The sequence below is a fragment of the Balaenoptera musculus genome, chromosome X (genome assembly GCF_009873245.2).
Source record: "Balaenoptera musculus isolate JJ_BM4_2016_0621 chromosome X, mBalMus1.pri.v3, whole genome shotgun sequence".
Classification (NCBI taxonomy): Eukaryota; Metazoa; Chordata; class Mammalia; order Artiodactyla; family Balaenopteridae; genus Balaenoptera; species Balaenoptera musculus.
The window spans coordinates 100,322,037-100,336,153 of record NC_045806.1 but is presented as its reverse complement, the minus strand read 5'-3'; the positions used below and the strand labels follow the sequence as shown (position 1 = coordinate 100,336,153).

The window sequence follows — 14,117 nt, the reverse complement described above, 5'->3', positions numbered from 1 at the left end:
GAATCACCTGTGGGAGCCTTCCAGGGACTTAACAGAACAAGGTTCCCAAGCCTCAGAGAACCTTCCAAAAATCCCCTTCCCGGAGCCCCGCCCCCCGCTTGTTACCATAGTGCGTCAAAGGCCCGTAGTCGTCAGAAAAGGGAAAAAAACTTACGTCGCGCGAGACTCAGTGACGGGATTTCGAAGTTAGGGAACAGCCGCGGCGCAAGCGCACTGGCCTCACAACCTCGGGGCTGCACGCGGGTAGGTAGACTAGAGGAAGGGGAGGAAAGCGTGCTGGTGTCTTTTTTTTTTTTTCCTTCCCAGTGCAGTGCGTGAGTCTGCGGGTAGCCGGAGGTGCGGAGCGCGGGGCCTGGCTCGGCCTCTCCGGCGCGCGTGTGACTGCGGCGGGTGCCCTCCTCCCGCTCCTCCACGAGTTGGAGGAGTGCAGCGGGCGTGCTCCCGGGTTGCCGGGACGCGAGCTCGTGCTCGCCTTTTCAGCGGTCGCCCGTCACGCACACACTCCAGTCCCCTGAGAGTTGGTCTTCGCGCCTCGGCGCGCCCCTCCTCACCTGGCCCCTCCCACCGACCCTCGTTCCCGCTCGCTCCTGGTAGCGAGTTTGCTTCATCCCTGGGGTCCCTGCTTGGGGGCGGAGAAGATGGCTGGCGGACGTCTGCTGTTGGGGGGCGACTTCCTGTCGCCGCCGCCGCTGCCCCCCCTCCCGCCGCCGCCGCTGCCGCCCCTCCCGCCGCCCCCGCCCGAGCCAGTGCTGGAGCAGTGGCGCTATAGCCACGAAAGTGACTGGCAGTGGGCTCTGCGGCGCAGCTTCATCTGTCGGCACCTGCACAGCTATCCCGGGGCTGCCCTAGACCAGCTCCTCGCGCTCTCCGCTGCCTGGACCAACCACGTTTTCCTGGGCTGCAGGTGAGGAAGGTGTGAGGGTCGGGTTAGGGACCCGGGTCGGGGGGGAATCGGCGATGAGGGTCGGGATAGGGACGGGGGGGCGGGTATGGATGAGGGCTTAGAGACTGGAGATTTGGAGGTGCTGGAGGACTCCAGAGGGCTCACTGTTGGCCTGGGGGGGTTGGCCGAGCTAGGTGGCAGGGGATGACATAACAGCTAGAAGGGTGCGGGGATCGCGGGAGCGGCCCCTCCAGGACCAGGGATGGAGATAAAGAAGCGCCTGGGAGAGGATTGTTGAGAGGTGGTCATTGTGATGGTGTTTTTGGAGGGCGTGGGAAATGACGAATAGAACCTCGGACCTGCGTAGGACCTTCCAGGGATGCGGTATCCGCAGAGAATATTCGACAGTCGGGGCTTCGAGGGTCTGTGGGGGGAGGGGAGGGTGACTCTTTGGTTCTAATTCTAGTCTCCTCCTGACTGGCCTCCCTTTCCATCCCCGTTAAATTAAACAACACCAGCCCCGCAGCTGGTTTGTACTGGCTTATTCTGGGGAGGCGGTTTGTGTGAGGTCTCTCAGCTGCAGGGCCCGCCTTTCTTGTAGATTTGCGCATAATGTGTCTGGACGCAAACAAAGAAATGGATATATCTACTGTAAAAAAGGATTGCCCTCATTCACCTTAATTGTCATCAGAAGGATTAACATTTGGCCTCTGGGTGAGGGTTTAGGTATGTGTCCCCTCCCCCCCTTTCCTAGAACCTGGTGCGTGTTCTGAATAGGCCTCTTTGAAAGCTCTTTGCATTCAATGGAGACTGCGGTATGGTTCCAACGCATTTTTTTTTTTCTCAACAGACTACTTGGACCACTGTCCTACAGAACCCTCAAACAGGCCCTATACTAGACTGATCATTCCTTTGATAGACTAAGAGGCTTCTTTTTTTGACACTCTTGCCTCACGGTGAATTTTTTATTAGGAAGGATGGGAAATTCTGGAAAATGATCAGATCAAATTCAGCCAGTTCAGTTTCAGGAATGACTGTAACAGATATAGATAAATAGGATTGTCTACTGTTAGTGCTTAATTGTTGAACATAGCATCCAGCGTGATACTTTGTTCTGCTTTCATAACACAAATGTGTTTTTTTCTATCTTCTCTAGGTTAGTGTAATTTCTGCCTCCAGAGAGAATGATTATTTCACTGGAGGAACTGGTTACAACTGGGGAAGCCTCATTAATTAATCAAGTCAGATAAATCTAATTGACCTTCACTTAACAATATTGTTCTGGCAGTAGAAAAGGTACCTTTATCCTGTAATCATAGATCTCCTTAATATCACGGAAGGCCATGGGGAATCTGAATCCTTAAAAAAAAGAAGTTACATAGGTGAGGAGAATAACCATCCTTTGTGTTAATGATAAATCTTACCTTCCCACAAGAATGTAAGCTCCTTTGGGGAAAGGGTTTTTGCTTTCTTGTTCACACCTTTATCCTCAGTGCCTAGAAGAGTGCCTTCTTCATAATAGCTGCTCAGTAAATATGTGTGGCATGAACAGATGAATACAGCTTTGTAATGTACAAAATACTTAAAATATTTATGTATCTCATTTAATACAACAACCTTAGAAATTGAGTGGTGTCTCATTTTTACAGCTAAATCAATGGAAGCCAAGAAGTTAAGTGACTTTTCCAAGGTCCCATAGTTGGGGCTGGGACCCAAGTCTTCCGATGCTCTTTCCACTGAGACACAGCTGCTATAGGGAAGGATGGACCAGGAGTGAAAGCAAGTAACAGACAGAAGTCATTATTATCTCTCAGGATTTCATCCCAAGAACAACAGCAGCCTTGAGCATAACTAGGGCATTAAAAACACAAACAGGGCCAGTGATAGTGTTAAAAGCTCAGGCATCCAGAGCATTTGTGTGTATGCACTCACCCAGGCACATTTGTGTATAGTTTATATCAACACATGTATTGTCATCATGTTGCATTGTAGTTAAGTCAATTCAATCAATACAAGAATTGCTATAACATTATCCAGTAGCTTAACTGAAGAGTAATGTTTGCATTGTACCTGACAACTTAGATATAGGAGAAATGGAAGAGGCAATAAAGAATCTTGGAATCTAGGGACCAAGTGCAGTCTTCCACTTTAGGCAGGCTTTATATTAGCTGTCATCTTCAGGTGGGTAAAATCTGTATTCCAGTACTTGTTAATGTCGATGTTGGCAGAGCTCTTGTTTTCTGGTCTATTCTTCTGTGACAGAAGACTCTTCTTTTCTCCCAAGGGAACTGTGGAGTACATGGTGACACAGCCCATTCTAATCTAAAATTGTTAATTTGTTGTTCAAGGCTCATCCCTTGACTTACAGAACAGATTATAAACAGTAGCAAGAAGGTAACTCTTTGCCTTTTGTTTCCCACTTGCAGGACTTTCTGTGTTCTGATTTAGCTGGGGCTGAAATAACTCCTAGGTCAAGGACATCTTTGAAAACTCCTTGATCATAAGACCAAGCCAGGAGGAGCTCAAATGTGCAGGGAAGCAAACCATGTTTCATTCTTTTTGGTGATAGTGGTGATTGTCAGAGAACAAGTTTGAATATCTTCTTGACTATCTGTAACATGTTTCTCAGACTTAAGCAAGCATCAGAATCACCTGTTAGGCTTGTTAAAACACAGATTGCTGGGCTCCACTCCCAGAGTTTCTGATTCAGTAGGTGTGAGGTGGGACCCCAGAATTTGCATTTCTAACTAATTCCCAGATAATACTGTTGATCAGAAAATGCTCATCCAGGGACTACACTATAAGAACCATTGCCTTATAGGATAAAATAAAGCAATGTTTTCCAGTCTGCTTTTTGATCATTTTTTCCCTCATAGGCTAGGCAATGAGGAAGCCCAAATAGCTGAAATTATTTCTCTTCACTTTTTCTTGTCTGCTTCATAAAAGTAAACAACCTGTTAAGATTGTTTTCTGTAGGCAATTTCTAAGATACGTCTTGTGGCTAATGAAAAGTTAGTGCAGTCTTCTAATCAACTACGTCTACAGCACTGACATAATTGTTCATATGAATGCCTAGGGACCTCTGCAGTTTTTACTTAAAATTGTCAATAGTGTATGTATATTTAATAAAGCAGAATGTTTGGTTAACTGGAGCATTCAGTTTTCCAGTCATTCTTCATCAGTAGTATTAGAAGCAGAATCCTGGCCTAATTACCTTTGATGAGATATTAATTAATAGAGAAAATATACCCTAAAATGAAATCAGCTTTGCCACCTTGATTATTTGTCTCTTCCTTGTTGATTGAAATTGGTGTTTGGAAGGTAGATGCTGGCTGGGCTCATGTTGTGAAACTAACCTCGCACATAGTAGGTAGAGTTTATCAGTCACCAGCTAATGAAGTGTGAGTGGGAGCTTTCAAAAGATGTATCAGTAATCTTGGTTTTATGTTATTCACTGACTATGTTAGGAGTCTTAAGAATAGTTTTGCATAAATAATTTTATACTTGGAAATCCTAATCTTTGCTTAGTTTTCAAACCTCAGCTTTTTTATTTGGACCTAGTAGAGCAGTTTAATAAATTTAAAAAAATTGAAAGCATCTATTACTGAATATTCATTAAATTTCAGGTGCCATTGTATATCATAAGTATACACCTATATGCACGTGTCTTTTTTCAAGAATGTAAGATTCATGAAGTCAGATGTCTGTCCATTAGACATCATCTTTTTGTATGCTAGGTATGGTGGGACAGTTGTGATTTCCTAAAGCTTGGAACATAATAAACTATCTTTGGAAACCTTAAAGACCTGCTGGGGCTTTTTGGTTTTCTTTTTTAAGCATTTACAACCAAATGGGTGAATTAACAGACTTAACTACATAATATGCATGCATCTTAAAATTACTCTATTAGACTTGCCTTACTGACACTTTACATCATGGTCCCACCGTAAGATAGAATACTATATAGCCATTAAAACTCCTGTGGTAATGACATGGAGAGAAAGTTTATGACATAGTAAATTAAGAAGAACAACACCCGCCCCCAGCAGATTACAAATCAACATAGATGATCTGATAGTGATTTTTTTTTGCGGTGGTGGGGGGACGTGGTATGGGAAGCATAGAAAAAGGAATAAAAAGTAAACCCCAAAATGTTAGTGAAGTTATCAGTGGTTGGGTTTGTAGGTGCTTTTCTTGGTGGATTCTCTAAAATTTCTGGAGTAAAGGTGTTCCTTTTAAATCCACTATAAAAAAAAAATACACTATGGAAAACTGAGTAATGAAAGCTTTACTGCCTTGGCTTATTTCAAATTTGTGGAACCACTTCTTTATCCCTGGGTAGCTACTCTCTGGAGACTGAAATCCTAGTGGTCTTCATAGTAAAGATTAATGCAAAGATTAATATTTGCATTGTTCTTTGAATAGTCAAGTGTTAGGCACTATACGGTCTGTTCCATTATTTTTTCAGCTGGTTGGGCTTCTTCAGTATTATGACTTCCTAATAAAGGGCTGAGAAGATGACTGTGTTGGCAACTAACACAGAGGTTTATTTTTATAGCCTATGGGTGATGTTGAATTTTGTGGCAGATGTAATGAATAGAGAACAGTAAGTAGGTTTAATCATTACTAACGCTGGAAGAAACCTGAGAGAAAAAGTGAATGTGAATGGAGTGGGCCCCAAATGCATCATTCATGCACACTGTATGGCATACATGCCATTTACAGTTGTATACCGTATTTAGAATCAGGCTATAATTTAAGGTCTGGAGAATTTTGACTGGAATTCAAGGTGAGTGGGTTGGTTGTAGTACCAATTTTGGTAGCAAGAGTGGCAATACCAGTTTAAGATTTGTAGACTTCATCTCACTTTCATAATCTTTTGTTTTCATCACCTTGGAAATTGGACTCCCAAATCTTAATGAAAGTGATATATACAATGTATGACGTTTTAGGCAATGTTTTTTGATATTTAGGTAAGAGTAAATAAAAATAAAATTACTCTTGGCGTTTAAATACTGGTGTTAGCAGCAGCAGTTATCAGTGGGAAGTGTGGGTTACAACTGGGCTGGCTTCCAGGTAATCTGTCAGTGAAGGCCACCATGTCACTTCTCTGCTTTGCAAGGAAAGACATCTGAAGGGTGTGGAACCTATTGTGTTGAAAATGGAAAATGTTACCCTCCTTCAAGTTCAGAACCGATTCATGTAGAGGTGTGCTAGTCACTCATTTTCAGAACTTTCTTGGGGAATTCCCTGGCAGTCCAGTGGTCCCTGGTAGGCTGGGAAAGGCTCTGAAGGTAGGAAGGGTGAGTAGATCCCCATGATAACCGAAACTTCACTTGAGCCCATATTTTTGTTTCTCTGCAGGAAATTGATATTCTGTCAAGCTCCAATCTACTTCATAAAGGAGTCCTTTTAAAAATTGTATGTTTTAAAGCTTTTTATTATGGAAAAATCAAACACACAAAAATAGTTTAGTGGACACCCATGTCCCCATCACTCAGCTTCAGCAATTATCAAGTCTGTCATGCTACCCTTCTCATTTCATCTTGCCCCCAGTTTTTTTGTGGGTGATAGTCTAGAGTATATTAAAGAAAATCTTGACATCATTTCTCCTGCAAATACTTTAGTATATATCTGTACCAGGTAATTTTTCATAATACCATTATTCATACTCAACAAAATTAACAATAGTTTCTTAAAATCGTCCAATGCCTAGTCCATGTTTAATTTTCTGCATTTGTCTCAGGATACTTTTTTACAGTTGGTTTGATTCACAATCCAAACAAGGTCCACGCATATCTGGTTGATCTGTCTCCTTTAACCTATAACCATTCCCTCACCCTTTATTTTATGCTGTTTATTTGATGAAGAAATGGGCTGTCACATAGTGTTTCCTTCATTATGGATTTGGCTGGCTGTATTTTTTTTTTAATATTTATTTATTTTGGCTGCACCAGCTCTTAGTTGCATCATGTGGGATCTTCATTGCGGCATGTGGGATCTTTAGTTGCGGCATGTAGGCTCTTAGTTGTGGCATGCATGCAGGCTCTAGTTCCCCGACTAGGGCCCCCTGCATTGGGAGCGTGGAGTCTTACCCACTGGACCACCAGGGAAGTCCCTGGCTGGCTGTATGCTTGTGATGGTGTTTAACATGTTTCTAGGAGTTAGGGGCTTGATTAGGTTTGAGTTCAATTATTTGGTGGGCAAGAACACTTTTTAGATCTTTGTCCTGTCATATCACATCAGGGACACAGGTCTGGTTGTCCAATTTTTAGTGATATTAAGATTATAAAGTTCTCCACGAGCTTTTTTTCATTGAAATTTTTATTGAAATAATTATAGATTCACCTGTAATTGTAGGGAAATAACACAAAGCAATGCCCTGTACTCTTTACCCAGTTCCCCCCAGTGACAACATTTTGCAAAGTTATTGTATCATATCATAACCAGGATAATGACCTTGTTACAATCCACTGATTCTACACAGATTCCCCCAGTTTTACTAGTACTGGGGGGTGTGTGTGTGTGTGTGTGTGTTGTGTGTGTTTAATTCTAGACAGTTTATCACGTGTAGGTTTGCATATCCACTACCACAATCAAGATATTGAACAGTTTCAGTACCACAAGGATCCCTCACGTTGCCCTTTTATAACCACATCCATCTCCCTCCCACTCATACACAATATTGTGTGTATCAATAGTTTTTTCCTTTTTATTGCTGAGTAGTGTTCTGTGGTGTGTGGTACCAGAGTTTAACCACCTGTTGAAAGACATCTGGGCTGATTGCAGTTTTGGGCTGTTACAAATAAAGCTGTTTTGAACATTTGTGTACAGTTTTTTGTGTAAACATAAGCTTTTATTTCTCTGAGATAAATGCCCAAAAGTGCAGTTGCAAGATTGTGAGGTAATTGCATGTTTAATTTTATAAGAAACTTCCAAGTTGTTTTCCAGAGTGTCATACCATTTTACATTCCCACTAGCAATGTATGGGTGATCCAGTTTTTCTGCATCCTTGTCAGCATTTAGTGTTGTCACTATTTTTCACTTTAGCCACTCTGATAGGTATGGAGTGATAGCTCGTTGTGGTTTTAAATTGCATTTCTTTGGTGGCTAATGATGTTGAACATCTTTTTGTGTGCTTATTTGCAATCTGTATATCCTCTTTGGTGAAATGTTCTGTTTATATCTTTTGTTCATTTATATGTATGTGTACACATATATATGTATATACACATATATGCACATTATATATATGTATATATCTTACTGTTGCATTTTGAGAGGTCTTTATACTAGATACTAATCTTTTGTCAAATGTGTGGTTTGCAAATGTTTCCTTGCAGTCTGTAGCTTGTCTTTTCGTCCTCTTCATGGGGTCTTTTGAGAACAAAAGTTTTTAATTTTGGTGAGGTCCATTTTATTAACTTTTTCTTTAATGGATCATGCTTTTGGTGTCCAGTGTAAGAACTCTTTGCCTAGCCCTAGATCTTGAAGATTTTGTCCTGTGTTTTTTTGTAAAAGCTTTTTAGTTTCACATTTTACATTTCAGTTTGTGATGCGTTTCGAGTTAATTTTTGTGTAAGGTGTGAGGTTTAGGTTGAGGTTGTTGGTTTGGCTTAAGGATACCCACTTGGTCCAGCACCATTTGATGAAAAGGCTGTCCTTCCACCATTGGATTGCTTTTGCAGCTTTGTCAACAGTTGAGCACATTCATATGGGTCTATTTCTAGGTTCTTCCCCATCAACTTTTCATCTGATAAGCTTAGCAGCCATTGATGATCACTTATTGTTGCATTATGGGTCGCAAAATGGTAGTAATCTATCATTCCTTCATTTATTAGCTGGAATGCTTCTGTAAAAGAGATTTTCCTCATCAACTCTCTAGATTCTCTGAGGTACAGTCTGTACAGGAAAATGCCAGATAAATGCTTGCTTTCTTTAACATTACCTGTTTTTAATGATTTGATTCCCTACCATCCTACAAAGGTGACCAATAATGAGTTTGAAAGTATTATTATGAACTAATGGATTTTTTAAATACTTGATGTGTTTCAATCCACTGTGATTATTCTTACTGATACTCAAGTTGGCTCACTTCTGAGTCCATTTGACACAACCTCTGAGATCTTTGACAGCTTCCTTGTTTCCAGGCACAAAAATATCTCCCAGGTTCACCTTATACATTTCTTGCCCCAGATTTGGATCCAACCATTTCTCTTAGGACTCTGATTCCTCTTGGTGGGAAGTGATAGAAACCACAATCTGGATGTTAACAACCCATCCCTTATTATTTATTTATTTACTTATTTATTTATTTGGTTGCACCAGGTCTTGGTTTTAGCAGGCGGACTCCTTAGTTGCAGCACGTGGGCTCCTTACTTTCGGACTCCTTAGTTGCGGCATGCATGTGGGATCTAGTTCCCTGAGCAGGGATCGAACCCAGGCCCCCTGCATTGGGAGCGCAGAGTCTTATCCACTGCGCCACCAGGGAAGTCCCACAACCCATCTCTTATTAACACTCTTAGTACTTCTGTAACTATATTAATGTAATTATTTACATATAATATGCATATATGATAGAGAAAAATTATGAGTTTATATGGATACTTTTAGTTCAAATTAAAGATAAGGTCTTCACCTAAATTTTTTGATTTTTAGGTTTGTATGTCTTCTAATGATAGTAACATAATTACTCATTTGATGCATAACTATTTTATGGCAGATTCTTCAGTTTTATAGCCAAGACACTGTTGGTAAAGTCCTGTGGGAGCAGTTATAAGACGGGTCATCTAGAAACTTTTTCAAAAACTGCATTCTTATCTGTTTTAACTGTAGATTATATTAATTTTAATAGATACAGCCCACGCTTGATGGAAAAAATTCTCCAAATGGCTGAAGGTATTGATATTGGGGAGATGCCTTCATATGATCTGATGCTGTCCAAAGGTCAAAAACGTCACCTCTCAACATGTGATGGTGAGTATACTTATTTCTGGAAGGTGGGATTTGAAGAAAGTGTGGCTTTTTTTAATGATATGAGTGTGGTATATGATTTTAAATAACATTGGTAACTTTGGATCTTACACAAATGTAAAATTTTAACTTTTAGTTTATACATTTTTTTTTAGGATGCTAAATAGAACTGAAAACTAAGAATACTGAACTCATACTATAATGCTATCCTTGAAGTCCTTGCCATGGAACCTCCCTTTAAATAGAACAACCTTATACTCTAGATCATTTGAGCATCTAAGTAACTAAATCCTCTTGGATGAGTCCAACGTGGACCAATTTTCTACTAAACAGTGTTATAGGGAGAAAGCTCTAGTGTCTGGTATAGCCTCAACAGAGTTCTTCCATAGCTTTAAATTTGATATCCTCCATAAATCATTAGTTTCCAGCTGTTTGTTCTAGAAATAAAATATAGCAAACACCTTTTTGTGCAGAATAAGTCAGAACTAAGATTTTGAAGTTGAAAACCTTTGGGATCTTTTGACAATTTTTTTTTATTTATTTGATTTTTTAGTCACAACTGTGTAAAGCACCATCACAGAGTCGGTCACTTCTGGTACAAAAAAGAGGCTTTGTAAATGCCTCTGCTCGTCATCTCTGTTGCATTAGAGCCATCTGTTCCGTTTGCAGTCCTTCAGAAGGGAGCTTTTCAGTACAGGTGGTATGAGATCGTAGTGGAACAACCTCTTACTCGGTACACTTCACCTGTGCTTTAACTCATTAGATGCAGAAGCATCTACCAGTCATGCATGGTGGTGACCTGCATACTCGAGTCAATGGCATATTTCCTATCAAGTCTCTTCCCTTACACATGGAAAGACAGGGAGCAGTCCCTCCTTATGCTGGAATCTTACATTGATATTTGAGTCCCTTCACCTAAATGACCTGAAGTTTTTGTGATGGGAAGTATCTTGTACCAACAATATAGTTTGCAAAAATAATATGGTTGGTACTATTTTCCTGCTTGGTTCTTTTGAAATATTCCTTTTTTAATGAATTGTAAATTTCACTCATTCTATAGGTCAAAGTCCTCCTAAAAAGCAAGCCGGTTCCAAATTCCATGTGAGACCTCGTTTTGAGCCTGTACATTTTGTAGCTAGTAGTTCAAAAGATGAAAGACAGGAAGATCCTTATGGCCCTCAAACAAAAGAGGTAAATGAACAAACACATTTTGCCAGCATGCCAAGAGACATCTACCAAGATTATACTCAAGACTCTTTCAGTATACAAGATGGAAATTCTCAGTATTGTGATTCATCAGGATTTATTTTCACAAAAGACCAGCCTGTAACAGCCAACATGTATTTTGACAGTGGGAACCCTGCCCCCAGCAGCACATCACAGCAGGCAAACTGCCAGTCAGCTCCTGAGCCTTCACCATCACAGACATTTCCTGAGTCAGTGGTAGCCGAGAAGCAGTATTTTATTGAAAAATTAACAGCAGCTATCTGGAAGAACCTTTCTAATCCAGAGATGACTTATGGATGTGATAAAATTAATTACACATATATGTTAACTCGTTGTATTCAGGCATGTAAGACAAATCCTGAATATATATACGCTCCTTTAAAAGAAATCCCTCCTGCTGACATCCCCAAAAATAAAAAACTTCTAACAGATGGTTATGCTTGTGAAGTTAGATGCCAAAATATCTACTTAACTACAGGTTATGCTGGCAGCAAGAATGGTTCCAGGGATCGAGCTACTGAGCTAGCTGTAAAACTCTTGCAGAAACGTATTGAAGTTAGGGTTGTCCGACGGAAATTCAAACACACGATTGGTGAGGACCTTGTGGTGTGTCAGATTGGCATGCCTTCATACGAATTTCCTCCAGCTCTGAAACCACCAGAAGAGCTGGTGGTGCTGGCTAAAGATGCTTCTGGGCAGCCGATTTTTAATGCTTCTGCCAAACACTGGACCAATTTTATCCTTACAGAAAATGCAAATGATGCAATTGGTATCCTTAACAATTCTGCCTCATACAACAAAATGTCTGTTGAATACAAATATGAGATGATGCCAAATCGTACATGGCGTTGTCGAGTGTTTTTGCAAGATCACTGCTTAGCTGAAGGTTATGGAACCAAAAAAACAAGTAAACATGCAGCTGCTGATGAGGCTTTGAAAATCCTTCAAAAAACACAGCCCACTTACCCATCTGTCAAAAGTTCACAATGCCAAACGGGCTCTTCACCCAGGGGATCTGGGAAGAAGAAAGATATAAAGGATCTCGTAGTTTATGAGAATTCTTCAAATCCTGTGTGCACGCTGAACGACACAGCTCAGTTTAATCGAATGACAGTTGAATATGTCTATGAAAGAATGACAGGACTCCGATGGAAATGCAAGGTGATTCTAGAGAGTGAAGTAATTGCAGAAGCAGTTGGAGTGAAGAAAACTGTCAAATATGAAGCTGCTGGGGAAGCTGTGAAAACCCTCAAAAAGACCCAGCCGACTGTCATTAACAACTTGAAGAAAGGAGCTATTGAAGATGTGATTTCAAGAAATGAAATTCAGGGTCGCTCAGCAGAGGAGGCTTACAAACAACAAATCAAAGAAGATAACATTGGAAATCAGCTGCTGAGAAAGATGGGTTGGACGGGTGGTGGTTTAGGTAAATCTGGTGAGGGCATTCGGGAGCCAATCTCTGTCAAAGAGCAGCATAAGCGGGAAGGGCTTGGTCTTGATGTAGAGAGGGTAAATAAAATTGCCAAGAGAGATATTGAACAGATCATCAGAAACTACGCCCGCTCGGAGAGCCACACGGATTTAACTTTCTCTACAGAGCTGACTAATGATGAGCGGAAGCAAATACATCAGATTGCCCAGAAGTATGGTCTTAAGAGTAAGTCTCATGGGGTGGGCCACGATAGGTACCTGGTGGTAGGTAGAAAAAGACGGAAGGAGGATTTACTAGACCAGCTCAAACAGGAAGGCCAAGTGGGGCATTACGAGCTTGTGATGCCTCAAGCAAATTGAGATCTTACTAATTTATTTTGTAAATGCCTAATGAGGCAGATTTGTGAATAAGAGAAATGCTACATGTTCTGGTTGCAGAGTATATTCATTCTTAAGATGTTTCACCTTGTTCATTTCATATAGTGCTTTATTAGATACTGGAACTTGAAGAATTCTGTCCACTTGTATTAACTTAATCCAGCAGATAATATTGTGCCGTTACTGTTTGCGTCTTTGATATTGCTGTGTCCCTCAGATTTTAGTAGTTTGTACAAAGCAAGAATACATATCCAAATGGAATTTCACCCCGAGAAAGAAATTCCCATTTTAAAGGGCATAGCACAGCAATTTGCAACAATATGTAAAGTTGATACTAACTACAATAAAACTACAGTCTTAATTCCAGACTTAACTGAAAATGTCAGGTCATTTTGTATTACCTATTTTCATCTTTATGTGAAGCCAGTTATAGAATGTTTAATAGTAAGTTGTGCTGTACGTGTAAATGTCCTTACCAACTAAATGATGTAAAACTTTCTTAAAGTAATTTTAGTGTTCGTTTATTTATAACTTCTACCATGTGGTTTCCAGAATATTGGAAGTGATATACTGTATCTTGTGATATATGAGTGTTAACAAATTCTAGCCTTCATGCTGAGAGAGCACTACTTGAGAGAGCAATTGAAAAGTTCCCAAAACTTTGATTCAGTCTGAAGAAAGGAAGCTGGAACTGTCTGTTCTTGGTGCCTTGCAGAGAGACTCGCAGCAACTCTCCGTTATAGCTTTCACATGATTTGGGTGTATAGCACATCCAAGGTGGCCACAGCTGTGGTGGAGCTTGGTAAAAGACTGAAGATACATTGGTGCTTTGCTGACAAGGTTAGTTGGCTGGTCCCTCTCTCAAAAAGCTTATTTAGCCCCCAAAGCCAACTTTGTAACATATTTAAAACTGCTATTTTCGCTTATTTCTGGAATGTAAAAAAAACTGTATAAAAAGGATTAGTGTATGCTTCCTGAATAAAAAGGAGCCAAAGTTGATCAAAATGGTGGTGTGCTTGTTTCTGGGAAGCAGCCTGGTAGCGACACTTTGGGTCTTTGGAGAAGGGAAGTGGCGTTTGCACAAAATATTTCAACACTTAGAGCACATGTGGATGAACATAATGACCTAGCAGATAGGAACAGGCAGTCAGCCACCCATCACGTTTTCTCTGGGGACCAACCTGCTGGCTGCAACCAAATCTCAGGCTGTTTACTCTTACGTGAT

At 40.8% G+C, this 14,117-nt stretch overlaps 1 protein-coding gene across 3 annotated transcripts; it reads left to right on the top strand.

The window, feature by feature from the left end:
- The first annotated feature begins 242 nt into the window (after positions 1 to 242).
- Positions 243 to 13,891, top strand: NKRF (NFKB repressing factor). Of its 3 annotated transcripts, none has more exons than XM_036839921.1 (3): positions 243 to 904; positions 9,738 to 9,859; positions 10,917 to 13,891. In XM_036839921.1, exons 1-3 carry the CDS (start codon positions 639 to 641, stop codon positions 12,872 to 12,874), a joined length of 2,346 nt encoding a protein of 781 aa, XP_036695816.1. In that variant the 5' UTR covers positions 243 to 638; the 3' UTR covers positions 12,875 to 13,891. The 3 variants fall into 3 exon arrangements, with proteins under 3 accessions (XP_036695816.1, XP_036695818.1, XP_036695817.1); XM_036839922.1 differs by lacking the exon at positions 243 to 904 and adding an exon at positions 4,000 to 6,304; XM_036839923.1 differs by lacking the exons at positions 9,738 to 9,859; positions 10,917 to 13,891 and adding an exon at positions 3,310 to 3,809.
- The last annotated feature ends 226 nt before the right edge of the window (positions 13,892 to 14,117 follow it).